This window comes from Amborella trichopoda, chromosome 9 (assembly GCF_054954075.1).
Source record: "Amborella trichopoda isolate Santa Cruz 75 chromosome 9, AtrichopodaSantaCruz75HAP2 v2.0, whole genome shotgun sequence".
In the NCBI taxonomy this organism is placed as follows: Eukaryota; Viridiplantae; Streptophyta; class Magnoliopsida; order Amborellales; family Amborellaceae; genus Amborella; species Amborella trichopoda.
In genome coordinates, this window is record NC_142344.1 from 53,357,797 (window position 1) to 53,370,599 (window position 12,803).

The window sequence follows — 12,803 nt, forward strand, 5'->3', positions numbered from 1 at the left end:
AAGCAGAAAAGCGTGGTCATTTTAACTACTGGTCGTACTTATCTGGGCATATTAATTGGGTTCTTCATCTTTAGAATGGGTGGGCCATTTCTTGTTGGTTCGTGTCCAATATGCCGGTCGGTCTTTATGTCACACCATTGAGTAAACTTTCCACCAATGACTGAGATATTCAAAGGCATGTTTGGAGATAGTGACAAGGCTGTGGTCCTAAGCTTATCTTCTTGACCACCCAGCTTGGCCTTTTAAAGTGGATATATCATTGTAACTGAGATTTTGAAAAATACTGAAATATATGTTGTACGCGGAAACTCTAAATCCGATAAGTTAATTTTTGACAAATAAAGTATGAGAAATGAAGCAAAAAACACATACCACAAGAACACAAATATTTACGTGGTTCACCTTAGAAAGGCTACATCTATGGACACAACAAACTGAAATCCACTATACCATCATAGATTTTAGACATAGAGTTATCCCTCTAACCTCGACAAAAACTTAAATCAAGAAACCACTCTCCCTTCCTACTATCCCTTTATTCTCTTTACTTCTGACATCATTACCGACAACAACAGATAAAGAAGCGAGAGTAACGAGAAACTGACTCTCTCTCTAACGAAAAGGGAAAACTACCCAAAATCTCAATGGGAATCACTTACCTATAATAAACAAACCTCTCAATCTTCAAGAGTCTAAAAGAATCACTATCACAATGTTTCTCTCCATAAGAAGTTTTATTCTCTTTAAGAAGAAACCTTGCATCTTATGCATAGAAGGCATTGCCTCCTTCTTTCTCTAGAGGAACCAACATTCCCATATGATGATCTAAATATGACACACAAATTCTCTACACTTTCATATATATATATATACGATTAAGAGTCCATACTAAATATGAAACTTCCTATAAATCTTACATATATCTCAAAACCAAAAGATATCCAATAGTCTTAATCCTTTTGGATTTCTATTTCCTTTAAGAAACTTAATAATATCATTCTCATTCTTAATCCCACATAATATGTGAATATCTCAATCATACATAATATAAGAATATCTCAATCCCACAAAATATGAAAATATTTCAATCCTACATAATATAGGATTTTCTAATGTGTGTGATTTTGGATAGCAACAAATCTAACAATAACTATAGGGACAAAATATGCTGAGGACTTCAACAAATCAATGAAAAAGAACGGGCATAATTGTGAATAGAAAATCTAGAAGATTCAGTAAAATTTTGGAAATCAGCTCTCGACTCCAATATACACAAGCATACTTCCAAGCATGCATACACATGAATGATTGTATGCATGAAGGGATTACGTTCACTTCCACAGTGTGTATATGTATGTGCATGTGTGTGTGTTTGCTCTCAGCTAACATAATACATATGAGCATGTAGAACCATCTTTCCCAATTCTTAATCTGATTGATGTTCAGTCCGGAATTTGAAATTTTGGTTTCAACCCTTCTCCAAAATCCAAACACGTCAAATTCAAGTTTATGGTAAAAAACTTATCGCAAAGGATACAAACACCAAAAGAAATCAACACCTGACTCTCCTAATTCACATCAATCAAACAGCTAGAACTGGTCTCGCATTCATTGGGTGTCATACGATTCCATAGAAGGCCTGTTTTCTTATTTGAGAAAAGATGCTATTGAAGAGAGTATAAATCAGAAAAGTAAATCATAAAAACCCAAATGAAATAATAATCATAAAAACCCAAATGATATAACATTAAGTTACACGAGCAATACAAAGTATTGTACATTCTTTAGTAACCGGACACCTAGATCACAATTCAGTAATAAATAAGCCAGGTAAGCCTCATCATTACAAATCAGGCAAGTGATCTAAAACATGGCTCCACAAGGTGAGGGCGTACTCTAATCCAGCACTGAAATATCAGTTCATTCCTAACTTTCTAATGTCAAAGTCTACAAGTCAGTCTCAAGTTCAGAAAAACTAAAACGATTATGATTTCCGAAATCCAATTGTTTCTCTCACTAATAAATTATTCTCCAGTCAATGAAACATTGATAGCACTCCAATGGTTTCTCTCGCCAATATATTATTCTCCTTGCAAGGAAGCATTGATATCTGTTGAATGCCTTGAATCAGTTACAGGGTTTAAAGAAGACCATCCATCACCCTGATAGGATGCCGTAGCAGTGGAATTCGGCTGAGGGGCAGCCTGAGTTCGGGTTCCATAAGTCTCACCCACGGCTGCACTAGATATTGGTACTGCAGCCGTTGGTTCACCTGAACTACCCATTTGGGGAAGCCCCAAGATAACTGGGGGTTTCGGTTTCTTATTCTTCTGCTCTGTAGGCAAAAAGCTCCCTACAACAATCTGAGAGAGCAAAATTGTTACTAGTGTAACCCTTCAAGGACTATTACATGCATAAAGTAACCAGATGTTTATATACTGGCCTAAGTGAAGCAAAAAATACGAGTATAACACATTGGACTATGGAAAACCATAATCCATTACAATCATCACCAGCAGATTAAAGATGGCAATTGTGAGAGTGGAACTCCGATAGGGGTCATATATTGTTCACGACAGTTATTCCCCTCAGATTAACAATGGTGATTGAGAGAAAGACGGACCCATATTTGGGTCATATCATGTTGTGGCGGGTCCCTCTATCTCTTGTTCCTCATCCATCATTTCATTAAACAGTGATGACGCATTGACTGTGGTTTCCCTCAGTCAATTGGATTACAGTATTCTTTCCCAAATACTCAAAAAAGAAAAAAAGAAGGAAAACCAAAAGGCATTCAAATAAAGACACGGTTAGCATGCGGCCAAGGGCCTCTAAATAAATTTATTTTTGAAATAGATTTCGATCCTAATGTTTAGAGAATATATAATCTTTAACATGGAGATCATGAATATGAAAAAATAAATAAAATTTGAAAACTAGGATTATTAATTCTACTAAGAAAACAAGATGGATGCTTTATACCTCTGGACCACATATTGTATAAATGCTGTCCAGTCCGCATGAAACAATTGTTCTTCGAATAATATGAGAAAATTAAATAGGTCAGTTTATAAAATATGGCAAGTCATAATTAGGAAATATATTTGCCTGGAGCTCTTAGATTTTAATCCAAGGTTGCGGGTCAAATTCCATGCATATTATTAAGATAAAAAGAAAAAATTAATTTCTTTTTTTATTTGACAACTATATCTTTTTTTGCATGGTGACTGTTGAGTTCTGATGTGAGTTCTGATGTTTATTGAGATTCCACCTTACCTGCACTGGGCTAGCAGCCAATAGTAGACCGGCTACACCTCCCCCAATAACTCGACCATCAGGACTTGCTAAAGATACACTGAGACCACCAGTTCGACTCCTAGTTCCCCCAAACTCTGAGAGCATGAAAGATCCAGACAAGGAAAGTATTTCAAAGCGACCCTACAGGAAAAACCATATAGTGGGATTTATTACCTCTTAACCACCAAAAGAAGGTAAAGCAAAGAAATAAATACATATATAGATACATGTAAGGGTATAAATGCATACACATAAATGTATATGAATGTGTGTATATACATACAGATGTATACACATAGACATACATATACATGCACAACAGACATACTCATGCATACAAACATATACATCAAGAGAGAGGGAGAGAATGACACGGAGAGTGGGAGACCAACATGCAGTAAAGCAACATAAGCTCAGTGTAAGCTACAAAAACTTAAATCCAAGTAAGAGTATTGACATGACAAGAACACATATTTTATTAAGAAACATAACTGAATAACACACCTCATATGTCAAAGTACCACCAGAAGAATCAGGTTGACGAAGTGTAACATTGGAAACGGCACCATTTGCTGAAAGAATGCAAATAGCTCTAGGACCTTGTTGAGAAATCGACATTATCTTCATTGTAATATCCTACACATAACAAAGCATAATGTCTTTTATGATATAATTTAGGTGTGAATGCTTATGGCAGCCTTCTCATTAGTAAATTGACAGATTAATTTAAGAGGCAGAATGGCGGACTAGGATTCGTGTAGCCGACCCCAGTTAGTTGGGAAAAGGCTATGATGATAATAATGACAGATTAATTTAATAACATTTATGAAAAATTGAAGGCGAGTCTATGGCCAACCAGAGGTTTGGCTGGAACCATGTGAACACAAAACCAAAATATTGGTAGTTCACATATGGGTTTATATCAAATTTGACAAAATGGGGTGTTATGAAAATTGATATATCAAACAACTGTAATATCAGTTAAATAAGATGCATTTATGAGATAAAGGAGGTTAGATTAAGGAATAAGATACCTCCCCTGCAGCAATTGTTATGACATGAGGAGTGAATCCAGCCCCAGCAGAATTTGTAACCCACTCACCTTCAAGAATACACCAAACAATAATCAGAAGACGTGAAATCCAAGAGGTTTAGTAAATGTTTGAATAATATCCAAATCTATATGTAGAGGAAGGCTATCTTACAAGTAAGATCTTGTATAGTTTGTTCAGGAACATATATATTAACAGAAAAAGGGAATATCAGAAACTTGCTGGTTGCTGCTTGAATTGGATTTTTTGAGCATATATATCAAATATGTTACAAAAGTGTCTAGTAGAGTATAACTAAATGGAAAACATTGGTGACAGTACTGAAAAAACTGAAGTGCAATTTTTAAAGGAACAGATTAACAAGGGAGGCTTGTGAGCTTAAGTCTACTATCACGCTCATATCCTGCCAAAATATTCATTTTCCCCGCAATGAGAACTAGATCTATGTAATAAATAGTCCAATATGAAGAGTCAATAGAATATGTTGGAAGACAATCAGCAAGCAACCCTAATTTGTAGTATATGGGAACTCTCCAAATGTATAAAACTACCTGGGTGTTTAGCAAGCTTGAACAGATGCATACAAGCAACCACATTAAAACCCACCCACCCACCCACCCACACCAACGCATGCACCTGAACACATGAGCGAGCATGGACACAGACACACACACAGAGGGAGGGAAGGAGACAGATGTGTGTGTGTGTGTGCATGTATGTATGATTACAGGATCTTCAACTAGATGTGACTAAATCTCCAGATGGGTTTTGAATCAACTATAAACAATCTAGTAATCATGAACCAGATGAGGATGATCAAGCAGAATAGAGAAACATGTTCCTGGTGTTTCTATCTTCTTTTCATCATTTTATTTACAAGATACAGGATGCCTTTTAAAGCCACATCATGGATTTGGTTGGCTTATTTTACCAGCTTTCTAATTGAAGTCGAACTGTGTAAAAGATATAGACATGCATGAAATCTTCAGATCCAACCTTGTAAATCAAGAAAATTAAAAAATCAAAGAATCCAAACCGGTCTTGCCAAGTGGTCAAAAGCAAGTAAACAAAACATGCAGAGCAGAGTTTTGGTTAATCCCAGTTTCTAAGACAATTCCTTCATTAAGGTTAAGATATTTTCCTACTTTTAATCAGTAACCTGTGGTATGGATTCAAATGAAGCTTTGGTATCATTAATAAACAAGCCTAAATTGGAGGAGTCCGTAGTTGGAAGAAAATGAAAGGTTGCCTTTGCACAGCTTTAAGAGAGCTTAAGTGGCATATTTTTTTGAGCTTCTAATATCCTGTGAATCCAAATGTTAGAATCGGATAACCTACAGAGTTTGCAAACCAAAAAAAAAGTCATCCTTTGGTAGTTACCCTCTGGCCATACCAAAATTAGACCCAACAGGACATGAGAAAGTGATGGAAAGTTAGGAGTATTACATTATTTGCTAGCACATGGTCAAAGTAGTCAATAGTCACTTGGGTTCCCAGGTGAGCACTCCAAAGCAGTCAGGAACTGCCTCGAGAAAGACGAGGTCATGCCAAACTTCTAAGACAAATAAAGTGTCGGGGCAATGTAAACAGTGGTGCATAACAATGACGTGTGTCATACGTCACATATGTCAGCAACGTCAGACATAGCAGCGCAAAAAATTGCCAATATCTCAACATGTTGCACAATAAAATTATTGCAATGTTTAAATAGAAACATATGCAATAATATCATTAAAAAATAGGGTGTGTTTTAGTTGTCCCACAGGCTGCATCACATGGTCACAACCCAAACATGGTTAGAGGGTTTTATTTAATCTAATCTATAATTTTCATATAACTTTTAGCAACTCCTAAGATCAATTCCATTAAAGAGAGAAAAAAGGAAACAGATATTGAACTCAAAAAATGCGTCAAATCAAATCCCCTGAAAGACAGACTCTGAAGCGTCCATTTGATGGATGACACATCCAGGGTCTTGAAAACTCAAAAAATTTTACTTTTTTGGAATTGTTCCAACATGGATTAAAGATGTTTTGAAATTTTCAGATCAGAGAAATCCCTTAAACTTTAGTTTTGGGGGACAAATTACCTATTTGATCTTTTTCCTTATAGATTACCATAATAATTTTTTGTAATAATGTTGCTTTTGTCATTGTTGTTATAAATTTATATATTATATTTTCATTATCAGCTCAATAAAGAAAATTATATTCTTATAAAATATACAATATATAGCAAGGAGGCTAGTTTCCAAACTCGTATTTTTAGTACCGGCACCCATCTGTAAAATATAGACCTTTCATAGTTTTACACAAGGCTTTAAAAAACAGATCGGTGGCCCAGATCGGCCACCCCAAAAACCGTGTCGGATCAGTGGAGTGGCGATCTGGATCGGAGAATCTGACGGAACGGCAAGATCCGGCATTAAACAAATGTCAAAAAGTCACTATAATTTCTTAAAAATCTAGATTTTTAAGTTTTCAACAAAAAAAAAATGGTATTGCATTGTAATCTTTTATTATTTTTCTAAAAACACATATATACTGGGAACCTATCTCATGTCTGAGTGTTTGTTATCCATTACATCCATTTTATAGTCAAAATAAGATTTAAAATGCAACTCATTGAAATAAAATGATCTCTATGACTCAAATTTTTATAGTGACAAAAAAAATTCCTACAATAATTTTGGACCTTTTGAGTTCCTAGAGAGAAAAAAAGATATCACCCTCACAATGAGCTATGTATTTTCATTAAACCAAAATGACAATAATGAAAAAAACTACGATCCTCCATTTCGACTTTCTAACCACCACATGCTTTCGCTATTCTAAAGGTTTTTTTTTTTTACAAATTGTTTTTTTTTTTTTTACAATTTATTTCTTTTAAATGTCCACATGCAATACCACTATTCAACACCCCAAAAATTTATTTGTTTCATGCAATAGCGTTAAATGTTCCAAGCAAAGTCATTTCATAAAGTAGAGTGAAGCACTATTACTATTTAATGCCCCAACATTTATTCGTTTCCTAAATGTCTCAAGCAAAGTATTTTATGCGGCTCAAAATTTATCCGTTTCCTAAATGTCCCAAGCAAAATATTTCATGCGACTCAAAATTTATCCGTTTCCTAAATGTCCCAAGCAAAATATTTCATGCGACTCAAAATTTATCCGTTTCCTAAATGTCCCAAGCAAAATATTTCATGCAGTAGAGTGAAGACGCCCGAAAAAATCCCTGCATCGGGCATTTAAAAAAGCAAAGTCCTTTATAAAAAGCTTAGCCACCCATAGTAGTGTACCGGCATTAGTCACATATGTGGCCTCATGCTGACCTATGCTTACGCAGGTGTGGAAAATGATTGACTAATGAGTTGTGGTGACTTTGAAGAAGCAATAAATTATGGGGTGGGCCACTGCCCACTTTTCAAACAAAATTTAAAAAATTAACAGCTATAAAAAAAATTAAAAAATGGTGAGTAATATAGGGCGGTTGTTTCAGGCCAGTTCAGTTATGACAGATCTGATTGATTACTGACAGAATTGACCAGTTTTGTCAGTGAGCAGGTCGTTCATGGGGACCCGACTGGTTCCCGACATATGATGGGAACCGGACCGGCTTAGAAAATTTTCGATCCGGATCGGGTGATTTTGATCCAGATCGCCGAATTATCAAACCTTGGTTTTACATGATGTAGCTTGGATTGTATATATGGATAGGGTTACCAAAAAAAATGGGAACAAAAACTACTCATCTAATGTTTATATGTCAATGAGTTATAAACTTTATATGCTATACCATGAACTCTTTATGCTACATGGTAAATCTTTGTTTATTTTAAGCAACACCTCAAACATAAGAAGATATAAATAGGACAACAAGGCAAAATGATATGTAATTGCCTCTAAGATAATTCAATGAATTTATAATAATATGAATTACTAAAGTTATATAAATCAGATTTAACATTAACAGTCGTCTTGAGGTGGCAAAAAATGTCACACATGTTTGAGATACTGACACAATGAGACAAATAATGGGTAGGGTCGAGTTAATGCACAATGACAACAATGATAGGAAATGCCAAAGGAATGTGTAATATCTAACAAAAATTATGGAACCTCTGTAGGATTGACATGATTTTCTCAATTTTTGTCACAATCATCTCATGCTCAGCAATGGTGGATCTAGCAAATTGACCCAAGGGAGGATAGAGTACTAGAAAGTAAGTCCTTAATCAGCGGGTAAGAAACAGATAAATCATGTGAAAGGTGACCTGAAGGTTGCACAGGAATGATTTGGTGTATTTGTTGAGTTACACAATGGTCCCTTTGCAGTGGATCATGCCTTTCTTGACCTAGTCCCTGCACATTTGCAGGAATCAAATTATTGAGTATGTGATTGGCAAGATATTCTTGTTTTAAACACACGAATTTCTTGAACTTTAACGTCTACAACCGTGTGAGCAGCCTGATTGCTTTGTCGAGCAGCTTGAAGTACTTGTGATATTCGTATTCGCCTTTGTCTTGCTCTGTCATGATCAAAGGTTGTTGGAGTAGAATTTTTCAAGGCTTTCGTAGCTGCAGGGATGATATAATTGTTCTAATCACTATTTTGAAAGGTTCAGACCGTAAGGGGTAGGCATACAACAAACTAGAAAGAACTTACAACAGATTGCATCAACTTCCACAGGACAGCTCCCTACATAGGATTTTGGCAAGACACCATCCTTCAGTATCCCTTTTGTTGTGGCACAAGAAGCGCCATTTAATTGCCAAATTTCTAGATGAGAAGTATAGGAATTCCATTAGTATAAGAAACTTCTTTGGTTGCAAATGCTAGAAGTGTAAGAAATTTAGGATTAACCACCTGACAGTCGTCTTGTATCTGCATGATTTTCTAGTCGGCTAGTGCAACAATCATCTTCTAGATTCTCACCCATATCATGCAAATCCATGTGCTCAGAAATGGTCGATGAAGCAGATTCATCTGAAGAACTTCTAGCTGAATAATGACAAAATATCATTATATGGAAATGTCCAAACAGGAAAGGTAAGAAAAGACTAAAGGTATAATGAATGTACTATTCCAACCTGAAAATTCAAATGGTGAACCAAATGGTTGCAACAGATTGACATAAGACCCACTTTGCATGTGAATTGGTCTTTCTCGAACAACTTGTACAACTACTTCTCTTGGACTTGTACAAGATTCTTTTGGTAAATGTGAGAATGTTTCTTGGGTTGATACAGATACTATATTTGGAATGGTTAGGTAATTATCTCGCGCATACCGACGTTGTCGCATTAATAGTATTCGCCTATGTCTTGCAGCCTTGCAAACAAGAGTTGTGTATGTAGAGCATTGTAAGAGTGGGGGAGCTGCAGATTGACGGAGAGTTACATTCTAATTGGATCTTTTAATGCCCTTATGACAAATAAAAATAATGAGCTCAGTTGCGTATTATTTCAAGATTCTCAAGAAGTCCCACTACCTACTGATAACAATGCTCTGTAGACTATAGAACATTGCTGAATGTCTCATAGCGAAGTGGATTGTAGAGTAGATATAGTGACTTCACAATCATACTCGATGCCATTAATGATTGAATGAAGGACAAGAAATAAAAGGGTGCATAAATGGACATTGAAGGTTGTCAACATTTAAATGGAATTAGGAGAAGGATCTAGATTTCATCATCCCCAATTAATTGGGAAAAGGCTAAAACGATGATGATATAGATTTCATTGTCAGAAACTTCTCCAATATGAGATGGAAGTGGAATAGAATATTCAGAAGTTTGTAAAGCAGATTGTATCATGACCATCTATTGTAAGTCATGACTTAAGATTCAACTTGGCCTGCGTACGACTCAAACTATGTGGCCTGCTAAAGTTATCCATTGAAATCTGTTTAGTTTGCTAAATATTCCTATCTATATCCATGTCCCTCGAACTCAGTCCTTGATTTAAACTCCACCACGAACAAAAATAAGGTCAAAAGTTATGCAAATGTACAAATTAGCATGCATCATATGTTGTGTTTACTCCTTTCAGATGTGTGGCATTTATATAACAAATCAACATATAAAAACTAATAGCCTTATCAATAAGAAAAATGACAATTAAAATACAAAATTATAATGTTTAAGTGCACAAAACCCTTCAGCTAGAAGAAAAATGACAATGAGAATGTACACAAGAGACTCAAAGGCATCTTAGTTATCACCATGCCTATTCCACTACCCAATCTCTGATCGAAAATAGAAGAGTTGAGTGAATCCAAAATCCAAAGGAGGTTCATGGCCAAAGGTAAAGATGCTAGAGTACGAGTTGCTTTGGAATGTACCAGTTGTACTCGAAATGATGTCAATGCTAAGAAGGAATCACTAGGCATTTCCAGATATATTACTGAAAATAATTGATACAATACACCTAGTCGATTGGAACTGAAGAAATTCTGTCCTTATTGTTCGACCCCATAAAATATACTATGGCAATTATAAAAGGAAAACTACAAATTATAATTGAAACCACAAATCAGAAAATACATTCAATACCATGAATAGGAGGCATCACTCCCTCTCTCTCTCTCAGATGTATCTATGGCCATAAACGCTCAAAGTGTCAAACTTGAAGCATTTACTTCAACATGAACCAATTGGATACTACCCCAAAAGGTGGAGGCAGAAGAAAAGTATTGCAAGTACAAAAGTGCATGATCCTAGCACAACTTTACATTAGACACTTACTTAAGAGTTTTGACTTTGTCTTGTATAAATCTAGTATCCTAAACAGAGTGTTCAGACCCAATCAGCTAACCCATAAAACCAGAGGCCACACCATTTGCAAATATCAAGACCTCCCTAATATTTTCCCCCATGCCAAAAAGTAAGATGAATAAATAAGACTTTAACCCCACTAGCAAGTTAGCTTGTGAAGAGCATAGGTTGAAAAGGTGAGAAATAAATCAGGAGAAAGAAAAAAGTGAGAGAAGAAACCTAAAAAAAGTGAGAGAAGAAACCTAAGGGCAAACAAACAAGGCACCTTTCCACACAAGGAGTAAAAAGAAAAAGGGTAAATCAATCCACATCAACAGAAACCCAGAATCATGAACCTAGGATTCTAGACAAATAACACCCACCACAAAAACCAAGAATATGTAAACCCATCATTAAAACTCCATCAAAAATTAAATATCAAAAATTCCTGGACACGGAATAACATAATGGCAACCACTCATTTGTATCCTTAACATTCACATCAACCCTAGAATCCATAAAAAATAAATAAATTTACAGCACAGATCAAAATAGCAAGAAAAGAGAGAAGACGAAAAAAATCGCAAGCTACAGAAATACAATAGAAAGAGAACAAATCAAGGTACAAAAAAATGCAATGAAAAAGAAGAAATCAAGTATATAAAGAAATGGAAAGAAAAGAAAAGGAATTGAGAAAGTACCTAAACCAGTGAGGCGTTGCTTGTTACCAGAACCAGGTGGCCGCCCTCTACCCCGTTTACCAGAGCTTAATGGACTCATAGGACCAGGAGACGAAGAAACAGGCGTTAAAGCAAGAGCCATGGCAGTCCCTGGTCCATACTTTCTCGGCCTTCCTCGCTTCTTCTTCATAACCATACCTGGACTCACCATTGCGCCACTGCTGATCACCGGGCTAGGGTTTTCCGGCGCTTTTCCGGAGGTCTGACTGTAAATTCCGGCGGCCTGAGGAAACTTTCCGGCGACCTCTCCCCCCTCCCCAGAGCTCATCCCTTCTCTCCCTTCCATGCTCAGAAAAACCAGAAAAATTCAAAATAAACAAGAAAAGCTAAGCTTAAACTGAACCTCAAAAGTTGCAGAAACTTGATCGAGCTCTGAAGAAGCAGTTTGAGCTCCAAGAGAGAAGGCTATCCGAGTCCTTTAGTTTCCTCCATTACTGAATAGACCAGGCCCAGCTCCATTTGAAAAGAATTAGAGATTTCGGATCAGATAATTTTCAAGATGATACAGAGTATTCCTCCGTAAATCACTCAACCAGCGGTTTTCTTTTACTATGATCACTCAAAAAGCGGTTTTCTCACTGTAAATCACTCGAAGAACGTTCCTTTTAGAAGGGAAAAAAACCTGTTTTTTCAACGAAAGTAAGTCGATAAGTGGTTTTCGCTATGGTTTTTTTTCTGGTTTTTTTCTTCTTATGGTAGGATTTAGACATGGATTTGAGGTCGAAAAACCATTTCTGGTTTTATTTTCGAAAACCACCTTTGCATAAAAAACCAGTAAAAGATAGCAAAATTAAAAAAAGGAAAGCATTAAATTATTATTTATTATTTTTAATGGGGAGATACAAAACCCCAAAAATACGTTTCTGTGAAATATTTTTTAATAGATCTCAGGCGTGGAAATTATAAATTGAAAAAAAGAAAAGAAAAAGGAGGGGAAATAATTTCTTATTTGGA

The 12,803-nt window shown here is 35.9% G+C and overlaps 1 protein-coding gene across 4 annotated transcripts; it reads right to left on the reverse strand.

Annotated features, from left to right (window-relative positions):
• Positions 1-1,716: 1,716 nt before the first annotated feature.
• On the reverse strand, positions 1,717-12,438 carry LOC18441529 (AT-hook motif nuclear-localized protein 1). 4 transcript variants are annotated; one of them, XM_020671886.2, is made up of 10 exons: positions 11,811-12,438; positions 9,443-9,730; positions 9,219-9,353; positions 9,018-9,131; positions 8,808-8,929; positions 8,626-8,713; positions 4,332-4,399; positions 3,802-3,933; positions 3,277-3,438; positions 1,717-2,363 (listed from the first exon to the last, which is right to left on the reverse strand). In XM_020671886.2, the coding sequence occupies exons 1-10, from the start codon at positions 12,133-12,135 to the stop codon at positions 2,082-2,084; spliced, it is 1,716 nt and encodes a 571-aa protein (XP_020527545.2). In that variant the 5' UTR covers positions 12,136-12,438; the 3' UTR covers positions 1,717-2,081. The 4 variants fall into 4 exon arrangements, with proteins under 4 accessions (XP_020527545.2, XP_088702334.1, XP_020527546.2 ...); XM_088846208.1 differs by lacking the exon at positions 11,811-12,438 and adding an exon at positions 11,101-11,374; XM_020671887.2 differs by lacking the exon at positions 9,443-9,730.
• Between the last annotated feature and the right edge of the window lie 365 nt (positions 12,439-12,803).